The sequence below is a fragment of the Osmerus eperlanus genome, chromosome 15 (genome assembly GCF_963692335.1).
Source record: "Osmerus eperlanus chromosome 15, fOsmEpe2.1, whole genome shotgun sequence".
Taxonomy (NCBI): domain Eukaryota; kingdom Metazoa; phylum Chordata; class Actinopteri; order Osmeriformes; family Osmeridae; genus Osmerus; species Osmerus eperlanus.
Window position 1 is genome coordinate 7,584,972 of NC_085032.1, and position 24,262 is coordinate 7,609,233.

The 24,262-nt window shown below is 45.4% G+C and overlaps 3 protein-coding genes and 1 long non-coding RNA gene across 5 annotated transcripts; 3 read left to right on the plus strand and 1 right to left on the minus strand.

Annotated features, from left to right (window-relative positions):
- Positions 1 to 40: 40 nt before the first annotated feature.
- mastl (microtubule associated serine/threonine kinase-like) lies at positions 41 to 4,872 on the minus strand. The gene is made up of 12 exons (XM_062479278.1): positions 4,474 to 4,872; positions 4,191 to 4,328; positions 3,936 to 4,075; positions 3,758 to 3,846; positions 3,548 to 3,654; positions 3,254 to 3,413; positions 2,780 to 2,946; positions 1,510 to 2,655; positions 1,150 to 1,291; positions 834 to 947; positions 646 to 747; positions 41 to 493 (listed from the first exon to the last, which is right to left on the minus strand). Exons 1-12 carry the CDS (start codon positions 4,648 to 4,650, stop codon positions 336 to 338), a joined length of 2,640 nt encoding a protein of 879 aa, XP_062335262.1. The 5' UTR covers positions 4,651 to 4,872; the 3' UTR covers positions 41 to 335.
- Positions 4,873 to 5,278: 406 nt separating this feature from the next.
- On the plus strand, positions 5,279 to 14,934 carry LOC134035035 (ATP-dependent zinc metalloprotease YME1L1-like). 2 transcript variants are annotated; one of them, XM_062479818.1, is made up of 18 exons: positions 5,279 to 5,466; positions 6,151 to 6,282; positions 7,286 to 7,451; positions 7,752 to 7,853; positions 7,962 to 8,071; positions 8,626 to 8,776; positions 9,071 to 9,178; positions 9,605 to 9,778; positions 9,973 to 10,125; positions 10,321 to 10,453; positions 10,686 to 10,748; positions 11,334 to 11,446; positions 11,692 to 11,847; positions 12,409 to 12,560; positions 12,686 to 12,812; positions 13,118 to 13,191; positions 13,834 to 13,920; positions 14,044 to 14,934. In XM_062479818.1, exons 1-18 carry the CDS (start codon positions 5,434 to 5,436, stop codon positions 14,185 to 14,187), a joined length of 2,178 nt encoding a protein of 725 aa, XP_062335802.1. In that variant the 5' UTR covers positions 5,279 to 5,433; the 3' UTR covers positions 14,188 to 14,934. The 2 variants fall into 2 exon arrangements, with proteins under 2 accessions (XP_062335802.1, XP_062335803.1); XM_062479819.1 differs by having other exon boundaries at positions 9,071 to 9,154.
- Positions 14,935 to 15,449: 515 nt separating this feature from the next.
- Positions 15,450 to 16,846, plus strand: LOC134034875 (uncharacterized). Its single transcript, XR_009932284.1, has 2 exons — positions 15,450 to 15,823; positions 15,947 to 16,846. It is a non-coding gene; the product is annotated as an uncharacterized LOC134034875 (long non-coding RNA).
- Positions 16,847 to 17,394: 548 nt separating this feature from the next.
- Positions 17,395 to 24,173, plus strand: LOC134035347 (uncharacterized). Its single transcript, XM_062480345.1, has 6 exons — positions 17,395 to 17,452; positions 17,567 to 17,720; positions 17,811 to 17,971; positions 18,127 to 18,330; positions 18,401 to 18,582; positions 18,678 to 24,173. The coding sequence occupies exons 1-6, from the start codon at positions 17,395 to 17,397 to the stop codon at positions 24,171 to 24,173; spliced, it is 6,255 nt and encodes a 2,084-aa protein (XP_062336329.1).
- The last annotated feature ends 89 nt before the right edge of the window (positions 24,174 to 24,262 follow it).

The window sequence follows — 24,262 nt, forward strand, 5'->3', positions numbered from 1 at the left end:
TCACCTTCTCCATAATCCAGAATAAAAAACTCAAGCCTGTAAAACCCTTTTTTTATTCGTAGATTTTTATCACAGAACATAAAAAAATCATACACGCAAACAGAATTTTCTACAGTTTAACCAGACAATGGCAGTGTTACCACATTGATTTGGCCACAAACAAAAGTGCATAAAAGCAGTGAGGCATGGGCAGCACACCAATTGGACAATTCACACACACAAAATTATTAATATTTATATATAATGATTTATTTAATTTAAAAAAAACTCACAAAAATGTAGGTAGTGGATGAGTTTTCAAGACTTATATTAAGATAAGGTTGGTGTGTTTGAACCTACCAACTGAACCCAGAGACGGCTAGGTGCTGGGCGTTGTTCCTCGCGTCAAAGTATGACGTGTCCGTTTCATTGTCCGGTTGGGGAATGAAGGTCATGGCCTGGTCTTGGAGGTTGTCCCAGTCCAAGCCCATAAACAGAGCGTGCTCCTTCAGTCCTGGTGGACAATCGTAAAACACAGCCCATTTCAAAACATATCTCAGGTCAACTGAGCGTGACAACCATTTGTTTACAACCGTACCTGGTATGGGCACAGTTCACAATGACACAAAATCATGGCACAGTTCATACTGAAACACCGGGCCTCACCTTTGAGGCCCGCACGTTTGTTCTGGTCCATGGTCAAGAGGATCTCGATGGCGTTCCTGGAATTGGGAGACAGCTCCTCCTCTCCGTCGGGCCACGGGATGTCTAAGACGGTCAAAGGGGAGTTGAATAAGTGTGACGTGACAAACCAAAGTTCCTTTCATATATCGCGAGCCGCAGACATAGCACACCTCTGTTGAGGATATTCTGGAAGACCAGCTGAGGTGTTTCGTCGTTGAAAGGGGGGACGCCGGTGAGGAACTCAAACAGACACACGCCCAGAGCCCACCAGTCCACCATGAAGTCTGAGGAGGGAATGAACACTTACTCACTGGCTCCATTCAGTCCCATAACCGACATACATCTCAGTCACAGATTCTAACTGGGTCAAATCGCATGTAGTTCATGTATTCATATTCGTAGTTCATGTTGTACTGTGAAACTCTCCATAATGCCATATTTAACTCGAAAGGGGCTCTCAAGCGTCACAATCATGGGTGATCTTACCATGCGGTATTCCCAATAGCAGCTCTGGGGCCAGGTAGTCTGGAGTTCCAAGAATTGGTACGCCTTCAGCAGGTACCACGCCTCTCCTGACACTCTTAGGAGTCCTGAAGGGAGTGTGGGAAGGCGTCATCGCCTGTGGGGTCTGAGGATGAAAAAAGTACAAATAATTACTGGATCAGGTACAGTGGTGTCAATAGTGATGCTTTTCCCAGGAACATGAAATGAGTGCATTCACTCACTTTACATTGGCGTGTAATGGAGGTTGACACGTCTTACATTTTGATTGAAAGCGACTTAAACAGTGAATCTAGGAATCTCGACCAAGGAAATGGTAAATCACGCCAGTTCTCCTGCATGTACCTGGTAGATGGAGCTATTGGAGCTGGGTCTCTTCTGTACGGGTGTTACAGCGGCAGGAAAGCTGTGGTGGGAGGCCGAGGTGGACATATCCATGGCGTCCACAGACCCCAGGCTGAGACGAGAGTTCCAGGAAACGTTGGACCGGTTGATGGAGCTGCAGTAGCTTCGGAACGCGACGACATTCCTGGGCTTGAGGAACGAGGAAGACTTTGCCGCGCTGCCCGGTAGCTCGTGGACTCGGTCGAGGAAGGAGCGCTTGGATTCTCCAGTCTGGAAAAGACAGTCTCCGGGTCTTGGCGTGGGCGTCTCTGGCATTTGGGCAAGAGGTGCGATGTTGTTCTCTAGTTCTTCAGATGATGTTGAACGCAGGTCTTTGGCACACTGGCGAGGCTGCTGCGTGTCAGGGCAGCTGCCGATGAGAGACATTTCATGATGAGACCCATCAGAGTCAAGGCTCAAGTTATGCTGTTGATGGTCAACCAATGAGGTTGTGACCTTCGCGTCAGTCACTTCCCTGGTATCCTCATCTTCCCCAGGCTCCTCCAACTCACAAAGGAGGTTTTTCTCCACAACAATAGAGCTCGGATGTTTGGCCGCCTGTCCCTCGACCATCCCACATGCCCGACTCTCAGACCTTCCTTCTTTTAGATGAACTGTAGAAAACAAGCCAGTCAAACCAGTGCGGAACTTCAAATCTTCCTCCAGGATCTCGTAGCACCTCTTGTATTCTGCATCTTTCTTCTTGGCATGCGCCCCCATTTGTTCTGGGCTTTTATCAACCTCCTCAAAACCCCTTTTCACAGACAGACTTCCCGTTGGTTGTTTCCCTGCGAGACAATGGCTGTCAGCCCCACATACGTCGGCACTTGTCGGTTGACAGAGTTCAATCTTCTGGGAAAGGGCAGGGGGCTCCGCATCACTGAACTGCAGCTTCTTTCCCGCCATAGTGTCAGTTTTGATTTTGTTGGACAGGTCTCCGGTGATGGAAAACGAGCGTCCTTTGTCGGTCTTGGCATTCGGGTCACGGCTGTCCATTGATGCGAGGGTAGAGAGATGGCGCATTTCAGACGTCTCCTTTCCTCCTGAGGAGGTGGTAGTTGCTCGGCTCCCATTCTGACTGTATAGATGTGCGAGGTTCTCCTTCTCCTAGAGAACCAATCACAATAAACGAGAAAAATCATTTGCATTGACAAATCTCGATTGGCCGACAAATTTCAACTGCCTTGTGTACATTGACAATAAAGTAATCTCTCTTGTATTAGTCTCTAACCTGTTCAAATTCCCATAGAGGGCTGACACCATTCTCTGAGGCAGTGGGGGAAGGGAACAGGCATGACTGGCTGCTGCCCACGCTTTCAAACCTCCTCCTGCTCTTCAGCAGTCTGGGGGTCAGGCTCCTGGCCAAGGCGGATGGGCTGAACACACCACTGTGGTGCCCTGGATACACACACACACGAGGGTTCAAGTGGACATAGTGGTCAGAGAGATGTCATGGTATTTCATAAATGCTACAGGGGGATGGGGAAATAAATCCACACACCAGCAAACAAGATATCTATTATCAAAAGGATCTAGAAGCTTTTTTCACCATGTCAATAATCTGGTTTACAGGAAACAGGTTTTCAGTAATGGATCTTGGATCTAACCAGTCTCTCATCTTTTCTGACAAACAAAACCTGAACCACAAGGTTTGTTTCTGTCAAGGTAGACTTGTTTGTCAGGATCATAAGATAGAGTGACTTACCTAAATTCCGCATGGGGCCTACAGGGGAATATGGATGCTCTTTCTTCTTCCTCATCATGGGCGAGCAAAAAGAGCTATTCCGTTGTTCCATTTTCTCACAGGACACGGGACTGAAAACCGACTCACTGCTGCAATGCTTGCCCTCCACCGCAGGTGTATTCTGATATTAACATAATACACTAAAAGTCATTAAGATGCTTACCCTGGCAGCAAGAATCAAATATCTCAAAATCCACCACAGCGGATGTACAGTTGTAGAGATATACACGTCTGGCTTTAAGCAAGTTTACTCACAAATCCAAGGGAGCTTATCAAGGATAAGACTTGACCAGGGGTGCGGAAATAATCTTCCTTCTGCTTGATCAGTGAAGGGGTTGTCAGGATATCAACCAGGTTTATTTCTGGGGAAATAATAAGATAACAGACAACATTTCATAGAGAAAAAACTAAACACTGACCTTTTAGTGAATTTGAGACAGATTAGGGGTCATTTAATTATAATACCTCTTTCAAGTTTGACTTTGGAAAGGCCGAAATCTGTTAGTTTGATGTGGCCTTCATTAGATACAAGCATATTGTCTGGCTTCAGATCCCTAGATGGGTAAACAGATTGCAAGATTGATATTAACAATGTGAAACACAGAGAACATCTCCACACAATAGCATTGAAACGTTGCAGCACCTGTGGATTATTCCATGACGGTGAAGGTAGTCTAAAGCCAGTGCCACCTCAGAGATGTATTTCACAGTCATGTCCTCATCGAAATATCCATAAACATGGAGAAGAGATTTCACATCGCCACCAATGAGGTATTCCATTACCTGTGGGTGAATATGAATTGATGCGTTAAAACGAATGTCATAATATTGTTATTTATTACGATTACACGGCCCTATAGTCTGAATAGTCATGTTTCGCAGTCATGGTTTCACACACCAGATACACTTTGGTTGCTGTCTGAAGGGAGTAGAACAAGTGAACGACAAAGGGACTTTTGCTGAGTGCCAATGCATTTCTCTCCGCTTTCATCTGGTTCATCATATTTTTGTCGACCATGTCTGCTTTCTTCATCACCTGAAAGAAAACAAAATATATTTAGTTCAATGCATTTTAGTTGCCACGGTAGACCCCTCTCCAAGCAGCTAGCTAGCGCGAGCTAGAGACCCCACTAACGTTCGTTGCAATCAAACACTATGACGTGATGAATTACTTAGTTTACCTTAATTGCATATAATCTTGGATTGCATTTCTTTCTTGCGAGATAAACCTTTCCAAAAGCACCGCGGCTAATAGGTTTTAAAACAACGAAGTCTTCAATTGACGGAGGCTTTGGAACTTCGAACGAAGTTCCATCTGTGCAAGAAGCGGGAGCACCAGGTGTTTCACTGGAGTCCATACTGCTTGTTAGAATCCTGTCCGTTGTGGATTAAAAAATTATATGACTGTATACATGTATGCATACTATTTAATAGACCCGCAGAAAACTATCCATTTACGTGGGACGAAAACGATGTGGTTGTATCTGTACTCGCTATGCTTTACTGGCACTACACCAATGCACGGTTTGTTTTGAAAATTTGAAATCCGCTCCTTCGGTTGTGGGACGTCGCATATGTTTCGTCACGAGATTGGTTTGACAACAATAATTCGACTAGTTCAATTTTAGGTAAATATGTTTTTGAATAACAATGATGTCAGAAACCTGAACATTACTTTGATCGTATATTGTTTGAAAAAAAGTTTGTTTTCGGAACAATTTAATCGTACAATTGTGGTTGTCTGTGGTTGGTTGACTTTAAGTAGCTTTTTACACATTTCAGATGGTGTGAGTTATTTGTAAAACATTTAAACTTTGTTTTATTCATTGTAAACTGGCCTTACATTATAAGGTAGGTTAATATATTGTAATATTGTCAATATGGTTAATTCATTTTGAACCTGGCAACCACAAGGATACGTAAGTGATTAAACCGGTAGCAATAATTTCGTATCCTACGTCACTTTGTAGGCTTGTTGACCTTTCGTGAAGCCATTTTCGGGAAGAAGTTCGTGTTGAGTAACAAGAGAAAAACAAAAGGACAGTAGTCAGGAATTGGCACATTTAGTTACTTAGAGGGTCTGTTTTCACACACCAACCCCCTCTGAATAGCTTCCAATCTGATTACTGTTCGCTGGAATAATGTTTTCGCTCACGACAACGTTCCAGCCACAGGTACATTAAAGGCCGGCCGGCAGGACACAATGTTCCAGTTACCGTTAGCTGGCTACAGTACTGTACTGTATTGTAGCTGATCACACTGATTTCAATTAGCCACTTAGATATTCTGACGTTGTCTCAACAACTCAAATGTTTTATATTATACTCATCTAGATAGCTACAATTATTGGTTCGCTTTAGGTGTCTGAATAATATTAGCAAAAATGTTTAGCTATTATTATTCAGGCAAGATTATTTTAGTAAAATAAATAACATATATCCTTGTTAACCCAGTTTGGCTAGCTAGCTTCTGTAGGTTATCTAGTTTGCCTAGCTACGTGGTGTGTTGGAAAGAAACTTTGGTTATGTAAGAGGTCATACGTTATGTATCAGATCTTAGCTATCGTATTGGCCTGTTGTGGTGGTGGTCCAAAACAATAACAATCTGTCCAATGGCAATGCGATGTAGTGCCCGCTTGCTGCTTCCAGACTTTGAATAAATCAGAAGCCACTGATAGCAAAACTCTTACTACAATAGCGATTACTGTCCTTACGATTGCATCATATATGCGTTGACTAGTGTTTGCCTAGTATCTAGTGTTATCGATGTTTTAGTTTTTCAGTTTAGCATTTCTCTGTAATTTTCCCAAGTTACAGCCATGTTATGATTTATCTCTGTCTCCCAAATCTGCATCCTAGGTAACCGTTCCCCTTAGTCAACTTATCAATGCCTTCCATTCCTTGAAGAGCGCCGCTAGCTCTGGAGCCACTGCTTCTGTCCACAAGCCACAGAAAGACCTTAGTCAAGAGCAGGAGCAATTGTTCAAAGAGGTAAGATGACTTTAAACTAACTTTAGAGACATACTCATGGGACAGTAGTTCTTACTGAGTCATAACTGAACTAGCCGCAGTCACAATATAAATGCCTAAGTTCAGCTCTGTTTGTCTGACTAGCTGATGGTTTGGTCTGTCACTGAAACCATATTTACTGCAAGTGCAACTAACTTTACCTCTGATACAAGTACCCACGGTAGCCACTGGGCCACCAGCCTGTCTAGAATTGCATGCAACTTTGCTCAATAGCTTGCAACATTCAACCTGACACCTGAGACTGTGTCCACTTCTCAAATATTTGTTGTCATTGTTAAGATCACCACATCACTCATGGCCCATGAAGTTAAGATTGCAGGTAAAAAATAATCTCCATTCATTTCACTGTATGACCGCAAAGGTAATTCTATCATTCATGTAACACCGTGTGTGCAATTACAGAATTACAGAACAGAAGTAATATGTAGAATACACACTATAGCAGCGCTGATGTGTAAAAAAGACGTGCAGCTACAGCGGTTTACATTACATGTCAAGGGAGGTTGATACAGGGACAGTGATAACAGTCTGGAGCCACACGCTCAGAGTTCCATGAGCTCCAATATTTCTAGCACTAAACAACATGCAGACCTAGCACACTGTAGGCTTGGGATCTTTGTGTGACTGAGACAAAAGCCAGGCAATCGTCTCAGCTATTTCAGAGCCTCAGGATCGCAGTCAGTTGCACCTAAATCCAACACTTTTTTTAAATAGCAGGTTGAGTGTCGTCATAAAGCATGGTGATTGGTCTCACTGGCCTTAGCGTTGAAAAAGGGCCTATAATGTGATGCTCTTTTAACACATTCTTGCAGCGGGTGTGTGTTCATCTAGCCGGCCCTTTTCATCCCAAGCGGCGTACCCTACAGGCGTTTGAAACTGGCGCCACTTGATCTGTAGTCAGATGCTCTAACCACTAAGCGATACCCCACGCGGTCCCAACTCTGTTGTCGTTGTGCGTGTGCAGCCCAGCGTAAGCCCGCGGGACCTGGGTCTGTCGGAGCTGGGAGTGGGTCAGCTGGATGAGCTGGTCTGCAGGTTGCTGCCCTCTCTCAGGCCTGGGGAAGCTCCCCCCGCTTCAGCCTGGAGGACGTCTCATGTCTCCTCAGACTCCTTCTTCCACAACAAATATGGTGAGGGCCGTACCTTTTTTGTGGGGTTGGCGGGGGGTGGAATTGGAATATTGCTATATTGAATTTGAATGTGTATCGGCCTTAGTACAGGGTGTTAAGTTGTAGAAACCCCTGTACTTGCTTCTTAATTTGTCTGGTTTGCAAGTGTGGTGTGCACTGCAGTTACGAGTTGTTAGTTACCAGGCTAATGGAATAAGTATCCGTATGATCACTCTTTGCGTTAACGTCACCATGGATTGCCACGAGAATGGCTAATGTACATCGCGAGTAAACTGTCGCAATGTGTACTTCCTTCTGTAGGATTCACACACGGCAGACTGGGAGTGTCTGCCCGGCCAATATTCCACAGACAGAACCACAGCCCGTTACAAACTGTCATCTCAGAGCTGCAGTTCTCTCAAGGTGAGCAATGAAGCATATAAAAGGTCCCGTTGAGATGTCACAGCTCTACATGAAGTTTGACAATAGCTTATTTTGCTGATCTGTGTGATGCAATCCGCTCTACTGCAGTGTGGATCCAGAACCGGGGCTTCAAGACTCGACGGACCAAAAGCAGTAGGATGGAGTCTGGTTACGAAGGGCCGGGAGAACCAGATGGCCACACTCCAACCTTCTTGAAGGTCAGCCCAGCAATGTGTCCCTCTACAGGCCGCATAACTTAACCAAACCCCCAGCGGACAGGCTAGCAGTCAGTGTACCCTCTGTATCTGTTGATACAGAACACACTTGTTTTATAAACATTAAAAAGCGGTGATAGCCCACCGTATCTTAGGGCATGTGTAGCATAACGTGGTTTGAGAGTGTGCTTCATGGGGTAATTGTTTTCCTTTGCCTGGGGGGGGGGTGGGGGTGGGGCTACACAGTTGGGAACGTGAGGAAAGGAAGGGAAAGTACTTTCTTTTTCAAGGCATCTTGCTATCTTCTTGTTACGTATGCAGTTGCTCTGTTGTACTATGCACGAGGCTGTTTTCAACAGTGCTTTGACATTCGGCAAGGTACTTCACATTTAATGAGGCTTTGTTAGGTCTTGTGACCTGACTGGTCCACATTAATCCCATAGTTTTTTTCTTCTTCTTTCTTCAACCCCCTCCTTTTCTTTCTTTGTCACATAACATTACTCAATCACGCTTGCTCTCTGACATGGGCATACACACACACACACACATACACACAGGGTCTTCTCATGAGGGAAAAGGGAGCAGAGGCAGAAACTCTGGACCAGGTGATGAAGCAGAAGATCCTTCCAGACAACCAGCAAGATGCCTTCAAGACAGGCTTCACTGAAGGCTTCATGCGGTCTCAGGCTTTCACCCGGAAGACACAAGGCAATCACATTTCATCCCTTAAGCTGTTATAGCTCACTTCTATGACGAATGAAAGGGTCAACAAGTAAAAGCATGTTGTAGTCACAACATTGTAGCACTCAGGTTTTTAGTAGTAGCTTTCTTTCTTTTTTATCATCGTCTTCAAAGACATTGCCAATGCTGCCCTGTCATAAGTGGTTTTGTAATCGCTTTATAAAACCACTCGCAGTTCCCCCAAGATGCCACACGGTGGCGCTGCTGAGTTGAGTTTCCTCCCTGCCTGCCCCATGTGACTGGCCTGTCTTGTGTTGGCAGATTCTCTGAAGAGGACCAGGTTGATTCTGCTGGTCCTCCTCCTGGTGGGAGTCTACGGCCTGTCAAGATCCCCGTTTCTATCGGGTAAAGGCTCCTTTTCTGATACCGGTTTGTTGCTGTTTTCTATTCATTCTTATGCTCGCATGAATAACCCTACATTCACACCAGAGAAGAGAATGACTAGATCGATGAGTAGATATTTTGCCACAGTGGAAGGGTGGATACGCTATGACAGGACTTACTTTGTTCCACTCATGTAGACGAGGTTATTATGTGGATCCTTGTAGTGAATCTGTTGAAGTTAAATGGTTGTCTTGTTGTGCTAGTGAGTACTGTTGCTTGATTAAGAAGCGTGGGGGTCCATGTCATGGTTCGAGGGATATTGTATTGTTTAGGAGTGGTGTGGTGTGCAGTTCTTAACACAAGATGACATGTTTCTGAACATGTTAACCGACGCTAATGATGATTGGGACAGATGATTGTGTCCGTTTCCCAGTGTTTCTCGTCTGACTGCGTCACTGTGTGTTGCTGCAGTGAGGTTCCGCGCTACGTCCGGGCTGGACTCTGCCGTGGACCCCGTCCAGATGAAGAACGTTACGTTCGACCACGTCAAAGGAGTGGAGGAGGCCAAGAACGAACTCCAGGATGTGGTCGAGTTTCTCAGGAACCCCCAGAAGTTCACCGTTCTGGGAGGAAAGCTACCAAAAGGTAGCTCCAGCTTGAACCACATTCATTTTTGTCTATCTGTTTCACCGCCGTTCATTTTCTCTGTTTAAGTGAATAAAAAGCATATCCTCGCTCTCATATTGTAGACCGTTTTTTCATCCATAGGAAGAATGTCCAACCATTCACCTTAATGGGTTGGTAAAGTGTTGACTGGTGTGCCGCCTGTCCCTGGTCAGGTATCCTGCTTGTGGGCCCCCCAGGCACGGGGAAGACCCTCCTGGCTCGTGCTGTGGCCGGGGAGGCCGACGTGCCCTTCTACTACGCCTCCGGCTCCGAGTTCGACGAGATGTTCGTGGGCGTTGGAGCCAGTCGCATCAGGAACCTCTTCAGTGAGTTCCAGCGTCAAACCTACCCAAAAAAAAAAATTTTGGGGGGGGGATTGTTTGTTTGTTCTGTAAAAGGAACCGTACGTTTCAACCTGTATGGCTCTCGCTTATCCACTCCTCAATTCGGGTCTGTGAAAGGGGAAACTTTGAGCGATAACGTAACCTGCAGCCTTGTCTCTCCTTCTGTTTGGCTTGTAGAGGAGGCCAAAGCCAGCGCCCCCTGTGTGATCTTCATAGACGAGCTGGACAGTGTGGGGGGGAAGAGGATCGAGTCTCCCATGCACCCCTACTCCAGACAGACCATCAACCAGTTGCTGGCAGAGATGGACGGGTGCGTCCGTCCGGTGCCTGAGAACAAATGATAATCTGTTGGCTTGTATTTGTCAAGCCTTGCAATTCATTCAAATGTTATTTTTATAGCCCTTTTTTACAAGCAGTCACAGAGGGCGTCAGATACGCTCGTAAAACTACACCTAAACACTCAGAAAGTTGTAAAAACATGAAATGCACAATGTTTTTCTTGGATCGTGTGGCCTCGTCGTAAACATTGGAATACTTCGCAGGTTCAAACCAAACGAAGGGGTCATCGTCATCGGAGCCACCAACTTCGCTGAGGCTTTGGACAAGTGCGTTTACAGTTTGAAACTACACTTTCTTTCACTCCAAATCCGACGTGAGGCTTTGTCCTCCGGTTGGGATAGACTTGACGGGTTGCCAAGTCTTAAAGGTTCAAAAGGTTATTCTCACTCGCTTTAAGTATGTACGATTTCATCAGCTCAGCTTGAGCAGAACTGCTCATTGCATGTCTAGCTCCTCGTGGTCATTCCGAAATGTATAATGACCATTCAGGCATGCAGCTAGTCAGTGGTAGATGTAAAGGGGAACTGTGTTGGTACACAAGGTTACGCACTGATCCACTTCTATGTGAAAGCGACTGAGATCTCTTTTCCACGTGAGGTTCTAGTTACGAAGTTTGAACGATGGTGCAGGTGACCATGGTGACAGCTCTTCAGGTTGTGAACACCTCTCTGTCTCTCTCCCTCTCTCTCCACCCTTCTTCCTCTCTCCCTCGCTCGGCCTCCTCTCTCTCTCTCTCTCTCTCTCTCTCTCTCTCTCTCTCTCTCTCTCTCTCTCTCTCTCTCTCTCTCTCTCTCTCTCTCTCTCTCTCTCTCTCTCTCTCTCGCCCTCCCTTCCCTCTCTGTGGTTGTCAGTGCTCTGGTCAGGCCTGGCAGGTTTGACATGCAGGTGACTGTGCCCCGCCCTGACGTGAAGGGACGCACGGAGATCCTCAACTGGTACCTGACCAAGATCAAAGTGGATCCTGGTAGGTAACCTCCAATCACAGAGCCCGGTCACCGGAACCCCCATACCCGATACTTCCAAAACAAACGTTTGATGTGCAGCACAGTTCAGCAGAGTGTAAACCGATACGTGAAAACGCTTCCTCGCGGGGTTAAACTGGAGCAAGCCGAAGCTGCACGGACACCTGATCCTGGGGTCTTACCGAGAGAGCCCTCAGTGGTGGGCCGTGACGTCGCTCACAGGCGGCCCCTCTGTTTTGTGCTTCAGCGGTGGAGGCGGAGATCATCGCCCGGGGCACGGTGGGGTTCTCGGGGGCAGAGCTGGAGAACCTGGTGAACCAGGCGGCGCTGAAGGCAGCCGTGGACGGCAAGGACTTGGTCACCATGAAGGAACTGGAGTTCGCCAAGGACAAGATCCTCATGGGTTAGAGTGGTCTCTCGCATGCGCACACACGCACTCACACCCTTATACTCACACACACATTCACAGACTCACACACTGACGCACACACACACACACACCAATACACACAGACTCACTCTGACACACACACAGACTCACTCCCACACACTCACACACACACAGACTCTCACACTCTGCCTAAGCTCTATCTGCAGAACATGTGCGATGGATTAACGACAGGGTATAACTTTTTAATTCACATCAGACAGGGAGACTGTCAGATCAGTGCATGTCTGCTTTGCAGGTAATTATCCCAGAATACTTTTGGTGGTCTTAGATTTATACCAGGGCACAATTTTTCCAGGCAGAACTAATGATGGATGGATGAATCAGATAATTGTTTGACCTCCTCCTAGGAGCTATAATTTGGAACTGTCATTCAATTGGGAATTTTTTTAGGGTGCAGTGAAATAAAAAAAAATGGTGGTCCTCATCTAGACTGTAACAGTAACACAATATCCAGGGTTCTCAGTGGGATATTTCATACGGAGACTTAACATGGTTGTCTTTTACATGCGCCAGGTCCTGAGCGAAGGAGTGTGGAGATCGATAAGAAGAACAAGACCATCACAGCGTACCACGAGTCCGGCCACGCCATCGTGGCGTACTACACCAAGGACGCCACGCCCATCAACAAGGCCACCATCATGCCCCGAGGACCCACGCTGGGACATGTGAGAAGTCCCCCGTCTTCACAGCCCTTCTGTCCCGTGTCTTAACAACAAGGCCCATTCATCCCCTGTTGTCTTATCTCTCTCACCCTCTCTCTCTGTCTCTCCCTCCTTCCATCCCTCCTCAGGTGTCCATGCTCCCGGAGAACGACCGCTGGAGCGAGACGCGAGCGCAGCTCCTCGCCCAGATGGACGTCAGCATGGGCGGCCGCGTGGCCGAGGAGCTCATCTTCGGAGACGACTACATCACCACGGGTGAGGAGACTGGGCCAGTGGGAAGGCTGGGCCAATGGGAAGACTGGGCCAGTGGGAAGACGACCGTGTTGATCGCGTATTGTGATGAGGGTGCTGCTCCGTGGTAGAGAATTTGACTGTAGATCAGGGATCGCAAGTTCAAATCCTCCCCCCCTGCACTGGGTGTCGCTTTGGCATAAAAGCATCTGCTAAATGAATGTTTAATTTATTTTGTCTATTTTTTTAATGCTGTGAAGGAATATCACGTTTTGGTCAGCAGCATCGTTCAACGCGTTGAACCTCAAGCTTTCTCTTTTGCATCGTAGGAGCTTCAAGTGACTTTGACGGAGCAACCAGAATTGCTAAAATGATGGTGACCAGATTTGGAATGAGTGACAAGGTATGACTTCCTCCTTTTGGATGTTGCAAAAATGTTGGATTTTAAATGTGTCAATACGACCAGGGATGAGGTTTAATGTGCAACAAGTGCGATGGCTTTACCCTGGTGACCCATGACACAAAGCTAGCGTTTGCTGAAGAGCAGAAGTTCCATTCTCAGGCTTTTCCATGTGGTTGGAGGAATCTCATGGCCAGCTTGTGTTTGAGCCACCACATTCCAGACTTCCTCCACCTTAATCTCTCCCTCTGCCCTGAATTCAGACTCAACCCTGACATATCTGCTCTCCCAAGTGTCCTGACATTTGCCGCTACATGGACAGCACACAGTCTTATTTATTGATATCAAATTGATATCATAGATAGTAAATTGATAAACAAGCACGTTAATTAGCTCCCTCTCCAGGGTCATTTTACCATAATGCCCTCTATAACTTGTACAGTTAGCAAAGTTGTTGATATTTAACCCATACTGTCAGTCATAGGACCATGTTTATGTTGAGATTAGATGTTTTGGCTCAATGCACTTTTCTTTCGTTTGCTTCTAATCTGGCAACCCAGGCACTCTTGGACTGCTCTGAGCTGCTGTTGTGTAAGAGGTCCGGTGTGTCTCTAAACCTCACTGTTTGTGTTCTGCCTCTTTCAGCTTGGGGTCATGACCTACGCTGACCTGACCAAACAGAGTCCCGAGACGCAGGCCGCCATCGAACAGGAAGTCAGGGTCCTTCTTAAGGTAGCCCCGCTCCCCCATCTCTCTCAAGATTTCTTTCAATCTCAAGATCATCTAAACCATCTTTTGAATTTTTTTGGTATTTTCTTTGTTGTCCAAATGTTTTATTCCTCTGTCTCTGAACAGGACTCGTATGAGCGTGCTAAAAACATCCTGAAGACCTACAGTGACGAGCACAAGAAGCTAGCCAACGCGCTGCTGACTTATGAAACATTAGACGCCAAAGAGATCAAGCTGGTTGTGGAGGGCAAGGCTCTGGACCCTAGATGAGTCAGTGGCTGATAGGGACTCTGAGACAGACGTGGTCTGCTGGAAATACCAACCTATGGAAAGGCTTTGTAGATCACAGATTATTATTTTGTTGTCATACTCCCCCTTTTACACAAAATGCAAATGAATTTGTGTTTTTACCCACATCTTTCCTATTGGATGCCATTTAAGAGACTGCACAAATGCATGGGAAAACGAAATGAGCATAAGCCATCATGGCTTCTGCAGCGCAATGTCAAATTTGTTTTCTGTAACAGTTCTGTAAATAAAATCTCCTATATTTGGTATGTTATCAAAGTTATGAGGAAAAACAGTTTGCTGAAACTCATTTCTGGCCCTAGTATTTGATGAATGATGAATTGCTTCATAGTTGTTTTTTCTGATGGATGAAATCCTCAGTATTTTATCGTAGGTGTACAAAAGTACAGAATTAAGAACCGTACAACCTTAATGTACATTTAGAATGTAACTACAGAATGGCTGTATTCATGTTCTGTCCCCAGTCCGATTCATATGTGAATTGTGGAGATCTGCAGAACGTTCAGCTCAGACTTATTATTCGTTTTCATTTACAGTTTTTATTTATTGTGCTCAAAGTGTGCTGATTTTCCAATAGAAGAAGACCTTCACATATTCTAAGTTGAAGTGGAAATGTATATACCGTACTGACATTGTGTGTAAGGAAACTGAATACCATGATTTGATCTGTTTCTCTATTGGAAAGAGGCTCAAATAAAACGTATTTAAAAGTGACTTTGTTTTAATTGACATGTATGTTGTATGACCGTATCATGTAGGCTGAGTGTGCGTGTAACCTCAGAAAGAACAATGGCCACCGATCAATTGTGATCTAAAGAGACAATGACCCCTCCACTGACTGTTGTGTCCAGTTTCACAACGGTAATAGAGGGAAATAGACAAAAGGATCCATTGTGTCTTCAAAGGAACCATACCCTGTTGTTAAGGTTAATTGCATGGACATTTAAACCTGCCATTAGCTAGAGTTAGGCAATTGATCGCGTGGCTCTCAAAGAACTGGCTATTGTTTATGAATCTGCCCCTCCTTAGTCTCATAGAGATCTGTAGAGAGGTTTGGATTTATAAAGAGGAGCTCTCGTCACCACAGGCACAAGAAGAGACCAAATCCTGGGCTCTTATCAGGAACGACTGAAAATATACAGAAGACATTCTCCCAAGTGTCCTGACATTTGCCGCTACATGGACAGCACACAGTCTTATTTATTGATATCAAATTGATATCATAGATAGTAAATTGATAAACAAGCACGTTAATTAGCTCCCTCTCCAGGGTCATTTTACCATAATGCCCTCTATAACTTGTACAGTTAGCAAAGTTGTTGATATTTAACCCATACTGTCAGTCATAGGACCATGTTTATGTTGAGATTAGATGTTTTGGCTCAATGCACTTTTCTTTCGTTTGCTTCTAATCTGGCAACCCAGGCACTCTTGGACTGCTCTGAGCTGCTGTTGTGTAAGAGGTCCGGTGTGTCTCTAAACCTCACTGTTTGTGTTCTGCCTCTTTCAGCTTGGGGTCATGACCTACGCTGACCTGACCAAACAGAGTCCCGAGACGCAGGCCGCCATCGAACAGGAAGTCAGGGTCCTTCTTAAGGTAGCCCCGCTCCCCCATCTCTCTCAAGATTTCTTTCAATCTCAAGATCATCTAAACCATCTTTTGAATTTTTTTGGTATTTTCTTTGTTGTCCAAATGTTTTATTCCTCTGTCTCTGAACAGGACTCGTATGAGCGTGCTAAAAACATCCTGAAGACCTACAGTGACGAGCACAAGAAGCTAGCCAACGCGCTGCTGACTTATGAAACATTAGACGCCAAAGAGATCAAGCTGGTTGTGGAGGGCAAGGCTCTGGACCCTAGATGAGTCAGTGGCTGATAGGGACTCTGAGACAGACGTGGTCTGCTGGAAATACCAACCTATGGAAAGGCTTTGTAGATCACAGATTATTATTTTGTTGTCATACTCCCCCTTTTACACAAAATGCAAATGAATTTGTGTTTTTACCCACATCTTTCCTATTGGATGCCATTTAAGAGACTGCACAAATGCATGGGAAAACGAAATGAGCATAAGCCATCATGGCTTCTGCAGCGCAATGTCAAATTTGTTTTCTGTAACAGTTCTGTAAATAAAATCTCCTATATTTGGTATTTTATCAAAGTTATGAGGAAAAACAGTTTGCTGAAACTCATTTCTGGCCCTAGTATTTGATGAATGATGAATTGCTTCATAGTTGTTTTTTCTGATGGATGAAATCCTCAGTATTTTATCGTAGGTGTACAAAAAAATGAATTAAGAACCGTACAACCTTAATGTACATTTAGAATGTAACTACAGAATGGCTGTATTCATGTTCTGTCCCCAGTCCGATTCATATGTGAATTGTGGAGATCTGCAGAACGTTCAGCTCAGACTTATTATTCGTTTTCATTTACAGTTTTTATTTATTAATGTGCTCAAAGTGTGCTGATTTTCCAATAGAAGAAGACCTTCACATATTCTAAGTTGAAGTGGAAATGTATATACCGTACTGACATTGTGTGTAAGGAAACTGAATACCATGATTTGATCTGTTTCTCTATTGGAAAGAGGCTCAAATAAAACGTATTTAAAAGTGAATTTGTTTTAATTGACATGTATGTTGTATGACCGTATCATGTAGACTGAGTGTGCGTGTAACCTCAGAAAGAACAATGGCCACCGATCAATTGTGATCTAAAGAGACAATGACCCCTCCACTGACCGTTGTGTCCAGTTTCACAACGGTAATAGAGGGAAATAGACAAAAGGATCCATTGTGTCTTCAAAGGAACCATACCCTGTTGTTAAGGTTAATTGCATGGACATTTAAACCTGCCATTAGCTAGAGTTAGGCAATTGATCGCGTGGCTCTCAAAGAACTGGCTATTGTTTATGAATCTGCCCCTCCTTAGTCTCATAGAGATCTGTAGAGAGGTTTGGATTTATAAAGAGGAGCTCTCGTCACCACAGGCACAAGAAGAGACCAAATCCTGGGCTCTTATCAGGAACGACTGAAAATATACAGAAGACATTTTCCTTCAGATAATTTGTCCTACCGGAGATCAAAAGCAAGAAGTTTAACTTTTTGAAGAGCATGTGGAAGTCAATTTAGATTTCCGCACCTTTGTAAAGTTTGAGGAAAAGAAATGGATGGTACAAATGAAGATATTGCCATTGTTGGAATTGGATGCAATTTCCCTGGTGGTAAGAATGCATGACAAGGAAATATTTGGTGGTAGATAATTGCTGTTTGAATGTAAATGCAAAAAAGTAAATGTTAAAAGTAAAAATGCACAAAGTGTTTTCCTTTTGTTTTAGGGGAGGGGCTTGATTCTTTCTGGAACGTTCTGTTGGAAGGAAGGAACTGTGCTGTTGACATCCCAGACGAGAGGTTTGACAGCACGTACTGGTATGATCCTGATCACAGCAAACCTGGGAAAACACAGACAACCAAAGCCGCTCTCATAGACGGGTAAGACTATAAAAGTCCCGCTTTGGAGAATAGCTCAGTGAAACTGACCCTTGAGAAATGGTCTAATGAATTTGAATCTCAATCTATCAGGTTCAATGAGTTTGATCACAAGTTCTTTGGCATCTCGGAAGCTGAAGCAAACTTCATGGACCCGCAGCACAAACTGTTGCTCCAATGTGCATACAGAGCACTCGAGGATGCTGGGATACCAATGGAGAAAATCAGTGGCACCAGAACAGGGGTTTATATAGGTACTATAGGTTATTTTATACATTACCTAACAATTGTTAGAACAATATAAACAATTGAACTTGAGTGATTGCTATATCAAGAAACAAAAACAATCGGATTATTTCTAAAAACGGAATATGTAAATCAATAAAATGACATCCATATGTCCCTACAGGTCTGATGAACAGGGATTATGAAACCCTGTTGAACAACAGTCCTGGCACCATCACCCATTACAATGGCACAGGCACAGCTATGAGTGTGGCAGCCAACAGGATATCCTTCGTTTTCAATCTCACTGGCCCATCGTTTGCTATTGATAGTGCCTGTTCCTCATCTCTTGTGGCTCTGCATTCAGCCTGCCTGGCAATAAAACAAGGTACAGTACATCTGACTATTTGTCAATCAGCAGAAAATGTTGCTAGCGTTTAAATCATTTCCAATCTCAGGTGACTGTGAGATGGCTCTGTGCGGGGGCGTCAGCTGTATTCTGGAGCCCAGAGTCTTTGTCGCTCTCAGCAAAGCAAAGATGATCTCACCTGACGGCACCAGCAAACCTTTCTCCAGCAGAGCAGATGGCTACGGCAGAGGAGAGGGGTGTGGGATTGTTTTACTGAAGCCTCTGAAAAATGTAAGTGTCCATTCCACTGTCTATTTAAGATGCAAACCTTTTGAAATGTCACTGCAATACTGACCCTTAATATTGTAATACTCCTCCATGAACAGGCACTGAGGGACTTTGATAAAGTGTGGGGCATCATCAGCAGAACTGCCGTCAACCAAGATGGCCGCTCGGTCACTCCAATCACCAAGCCATCCATGGTCCAACAGGAGGCGCTGCTGCGCACAATCTACTCTGCGTCTGACCTGTCCAATGTCCAGTACATCGAGGCACATGGGACTGGAACCCCAGTTGGGGACCCTATAGAGGCAGGGACCATCTCCAAAGTCATCGCCACAGCCAGACCTCCTGGCTCAGACACACTCCGCATCGGCTCTGTGAAGGGCAACATCGGCCACACAGAATCTGCAGCCGGAGTCGCAGGGCTGATCAAGGTACTTTTGATGATGAAGAATGAAACCATAGTACCTTCTGTCTTCTATTCCGAGGACAGTGCCAGTATCGACGCCAAAGATCTCAACATACGCATCACCACCACAGCTGAGAAGTGGGAAGTGACAGGTTCCACTGACAGACTGGCAGGTGTCAACAGCTTTGGGTTTGGAGGCACAAACGCACATGCTGTGGTGAAAGAGTACAGGCAGGTTACGGTCCCTAGGCTAACCACTCATTCTTGCCGAAACGTGTTTGTGTTGTCTGCAGCCTCGGAAAAGTCCTTAGTGATGTGTATGAACGACACGCGTCAGAGACTGAACAGAAACAAAACGACTGACATACAAGCGTTAGCCTTTAGCTCAGCGTGTCGCAGGAGCCTTTTGAGACACAAGTACAGGAAAGCATTCCTCACACACTCCGTCTCCGACTTAGAGAACCAACTGAAGTCTTTCAACAACAAGAAGGTTGAGCAGTCCAAGTCAGACATTAGATTGGTTTTCGTGTTCTGTGGAAACGGGGTCACTTACAGGGGCATGTGCAAGCAGCTTCTCAATGAGGAGCCTGTTTTCAGAGACAAGGTCCGAGAAATCGAGAATGTTTTCCTCAACTACAGAAGTACTAGGATCGTACAAAAGATAGCAGAGGGTTATGACAACGATGATTATACCAAGCCGGAGGCTGTCCAGCCTCTGCTCTTCGCCGTTCAGGTTGGCATCGTCAGTCTCCTGAAGCACTGGGGCGTCCAACCTGATGCTGTTCTTGGGCACTCTGTTGGAGAGGTTGCTGCCGCCCACTGTTCTGGCCTCTTGTCTCTTGAGGATGCTGTGAAGGTGATTTATCACCGCAGTACTCTGCAGAGCAAAGTCACTGGAGGGAAAATGCTTGTGGTCAGCAACGTTGCCGTGTCGGACATCTTGAATGTCCTCCCAGTTTACTCTGGGAAGATTTGCGTCGCTGCTTATAACAGTCCGCTGTCCTGCACTCTCTCAGGAGATGCAGATGCTATCAACAGTCTCCGTCAGAAGCTGGAAACTCTCTTCACAGGCAAAAACCTGTTTCTTCATGTACTAGATGTACCTGCTGCATACCACAGCCATATGATGGAGCCCATTGTGGACCAAGTAAATGACAGTATTGGCTCTTTGACTGCAAACAAGATGGAGTGTGAACTGTTTTCGACAGTGACGGGTGAAATGTGTTCTGATGGAGATTTCATCACAGGGAGATACTGGGCACAGAATATCAGAGAACCAGTTTCTTTCGAACAAACGCTCAGAGCAGCAACCAAAGACCACCAGGCAAAGAAGAGTATTGTCTTTGTGGAGATAGGTCCTCGAAGGGCTCTCCAAAGGAACATTCAAGAGACTTTAGGAAACAACATCACAGTTTTCTCCTCTGCGCAGCCAGAGAAAGATCACGAGACAATACTGGAAACAGTCTCCAAACTGTTTGAGCTGGGAATAGGGATCAACTGGCACCAGTTCTATGCAGGGTGTGAGACACCACCAACATCCTTCCCAAGGTACCAATTTGATAATCATAGAAATGAGGTGTGTTTTGAGGCTGTAAGACAAGGAAATGAGATGGCTGCTTCGTCTAACCATCCCCTGATTTCCAAATCAAAGCACGACAACAAGGAGCACAAATGCATCATCTCATCCCACACCATGCCGTATCTCTGGGAGCACAAGAACAATGGTGTTTCCATTGTTCCAGGGGCTTTGTATGTGGAACTGGCCTATGCCTCAATCACGTCTAGTTCAAGGCCAAAGATGCCTATTTCCTCAATCGAGCTCAGTGTCACTTTTCAAAGTTTGTTTACTCTCAGTACAAACTCTCATCACATGAAGGTAATACTGGAGCATGCTGGGAATGACACCATGTTTAAGATACAGTCTTCCACAGCAACACATGCATCGGGCACAATGACCATTCAAAACGGTCAAACATTGATTGAAGAACAAACCCTTTGCCTTGATGCTATCTTCGATAGATGCCCATCAGTTAGAAAGGGGGATGAGGTGTACTCCATCCTCAACCACGCAGGCTTCGAGTATGGTCCTGTTTTCCGACAGCTAGATGAAGTATACTTCGGAGATGAATTCAAGGAGGCTGTGTCTGTCATTAGAGTCCCAGGTGAATTGTTGAACCAGCTTCATGAGTACTTTCTACATCCTGTAGTGTTGGATTATTTCCTCCAAATGACTGCTGTGGTTGCTATTGGAGGATTAAGTGTGAGGCCAGGATTGCCATCTGGGATTGGCAGTGTGGTGATCTCTAGACCCCTGCAAGAGGAGATGGTTCTGTATTTGAGAGCTACCAAAATGATGTCAGACCACATAGATGTTTGTGGGTGCTTTTCTTCTAAAGAAGGACATGTTTTAGTAGAGCTCAAACAAGTTCGGATTTTCTTTTTGGGTGATTGCTCTCAAGTGGCCGAGTCTTTCTTCTTTCACACTGAACTTCACCATCATCCACCAACGTCCATTTCCGACGATTTCCTTTTAAGCTGCCGACCAAAGGCTTTAGTTTTTGAGGATACACTAGGAATTACTAAAGCATTGAGACCATTTCTAAACCAGGAATCAACATATGTCTCTAACAGGGAACTTTGGTTGTGCTCACAACTTACAGATTTGGTGTCTCAATCTCTTCATGGTGATTCTTGCTTTGAGGAGGTCCTTTTTGTTTGGGGAATCGAAGATCTCAGTCATCTGACAACCGAGAAGGCGTTAGATAGCTTGGTGGACTGCTGTGAACACTTTCGCCAGATTGTGGTAGCTTTAAAAGACACCAAACGCACCTGTAACATCCGAGTCATAACCTACCGATCGGCGGAGAAGACGGTGGATCATGTCAGCTGTGGGTTTGTGCTTTCTGGGATGACGAGAGCGTGTGCAGCTGAGATGCCAGGACTCTCGTTTCAGTTGATTGACCTGGCCTCAGTGACATGTGAAGATATCCAGGCCCTAGTTCAGGTCATACACACCTGCAGGGATCCAGAGGTCATGATCGACAGAGGTCAGATAAGTTCAACAACGATCGTGCGCACGCCCTTAACAGGCATCGTCTGCCCAGAACAGCGCGTCCGCTGTTGGGATTTTGAGCAATTCGTTCTTCAAACCAGTGACCCTTATCGAGTAGATAACTTGTCTGCTGTGACCTGTGACAAAAAGGGTACCCTTCTACAGGACAAATCTGTTGAGATTCAGCTCCTACGAATGTGTGTTCATTCTTCAGACTACTGCCCTGTGACTGTTTCAGACATGAACTTTGGCCAGACACTCTACTGGAACAAACATTCTTCTCTGACACACAATGTCCTGGCTCTAGACTTCGGCGGTATTGTCACAGCTATAGGGAAGGGTGTGAGTAAACTGAAAGTGGGCGATCATGTTGCCTCTTGTTATCCTGTGACAGCCACTTCCAAGATAGTAGTTCCAGAGGCGGCATGCTACAACACAAAGATGCTTTCGTTTCTGAGGGATATTCCGTGCTTGTCCTACTTTGTGCTGGCATGGGAGATCATGCACAGATTGTTGCCCAAGGTAAAGAAATCGAGAGCATTGGCCATCGTCTCCTCAGCTCCTAATTCGGCTCTGATGGCGGTTTTAAGCCAGACGGCAAACAGGTCAGGATGGAAAACAATCCTTCTGTCTCAGTTTAGTGAAGAGCTCCTGAACAGCGACCACGATTACACGTTTGTGGCTCTGCCTCCGGTTGATCTGTCCCCACTAGTGAGAATAGGATGCAGTGCCATGTTGAAACAGGTTGTTGTCATTTGTGATAACCACATGTCGGCAAACATCGCCGCACCAGAGAGTGAACATGTACACATTCAAAGATGTCATGTGTCAAGTGTTTTCCAGAGAGCAAACCTGAAGACACAGAAAGTGAAGATAAGCCAATGGCTGCAGTCACTTCATTTAGATAGTTTATCTCTGTCCCTGCAAAGCACCGCCTTTCAATCGACTGGACAGAGAGTGGCCCAGACCACAACTGAAACACAGTCCTACTTCAGCGTAAGCACTATACCTCAAGTGGTTTTGGAGAATAGGGAAGTATCTGAAAATACAGAATGCAATATCCCTTTGATAAAGAGGCCAAGGTCCCTCTTCAAGCACAGTTGTGTGTATATTGTTACAGGAGGGCTTTCAGGGTTAGGCTTTGAGACGGTCAAGTTCATTGCTCACAGGGGAGGTGACTGCATCGTCACGCTCTCCAGGAGAACTCCGTCTGCCGAGACACAGGGAGAGATGGACACTCTCCAGAAGACGTGCAAGGTGTCGATTCTGAACGTTCAATGCGACGTTTCAATGCCCTGTCAGGTTGTGAAGGCCATCACGAGGATTGGACAACGGTTTCCCTCTTGTCCAATCAAAGGAGTGTTTCACAGTGCAGCCGTGTTGCAGGATGCTCTGATTGAAAGCCTCGACCGTTCGTCGTTCCGGAACGTCCTGTGCCCCAAAGTGAGTGGGGCATTGAATCTTCACTATGTGACCCTGCACAACAAACTCGACTTCTTTGTGTGTTACTCGTCCATCTCCTCCTTCATTGGGAATACCTCGCAGTCTAACTACGCTGCAGCGAACGCGTTCTTGGACACATTCTGTCACTACCGAAGAAACCTTGGACTCGCTGGTCAGTCCATCAACTGGGGTCCCTTAAACCTCGGTCTCTTGTTGAACAAAAACCATTTCCAGAGGTTTCTAGAGGCAAAGGGGATGATGACTATGGATGTGTGTGAAGCCCATGAGGCGCTGGAAAAGTGTTTGTTGTTGAATAACCCACAGCAAGCCATCTGCAAGTTCCACTTCAGAAATTTGAGCAATCATGTCCTCTCCCAAAACGCATCCCTCAAAACGCGACTGTCAGGTTTGGTTGAAAGAGAACTTCAGAACACAACCGTGACAGAATCTAGGGTTCAGCAACCGTCCTCCACACCAGAGAGTGTCAGGACTCTGATCAGTGAGATAAGCAACATCAGCGTGGAAGAACTAAAAGACGACGCCACACTGTGTGAACTCGGGATTGACTCAATGTTGGCCATGACTCTGCAGAATCAAATTTTTCAAGAGACTGGTGTGAACGTTCCTCTGGTTCATTTACTAGATCCTAACAGCACACTGGCCACGCTCTACACAATTCTAAGGGAGGCTAAGTAGGGAGGCAGCATTTAACACATTAAACAGATATTTCAGATGTTTCAAATAGTCTATCATCTACATTTTTTTTATTGTTCATAGTGTCTTAA

Bases quoted from the DNA above. Each gene is read 5' to 3' on its own strand.
- LOC134035035 (XM_062479818.1), top strand. From the start codon at position 5,434: ATGTTTTCGCTCACGACAACGTTCCAGCCACAG. The intron at 10,454-10,685 runs GTGCGTCCGTCC...AATACTTCGCAG, and splicing joins TTGCTGGCAGAGATGGACGG to GTTCAAACCAAACGAAGGGG. The intron at 12,561-12,685 runs GTGAGAAGTCCC...ATCCCTCCTCAG, and splicing joins GAGGACCCACGCTGGGACAT to GTGTCCATGCTCCCGGAGAA.
- mastl (XM_062479278.1), bottom strand. From the start codon at position 4,650: ATGGACTCCAGTGAAACACCTGGTGCTCCCGCTTCTTGCACAGATGGA. The intron at 4,329-4,473 runs GTAAACTAAGTA...GTTTTCTTTCAG, and splicing joins CAAGATTATATGCAATTAAG to GTGATGAAGAAAGCAGACAT. The intron at 3,655-3,757 runs GTATTATAATTA...TTATTTCCCCAG, and splicing joins CAAAGTCAAACTTGAAAGAG to AAATAAACCTGGTTGATATC.
- LOC134035347 (XM_062480345.1), top strand. From the start codon at position 17,395: ATGGATGGTACAAATGAAGATATTGCCATTGTTGGAATTGGATGCAAT. The intron at 17,972-18,126 runs GTACTATAGGTT...ATGTCCCTACAG, and splicing joins CAGAACAGGGGTTTATATAG to GTCTGATGAACAGGGATTAT. The intron at 18,331-18,400 runs GTACAGTACATC...TTCCAATCTCAG, and splicing joins CTGCCTGGCAATAAAACAAG to GTGACTGTGAGATGGCTCTG.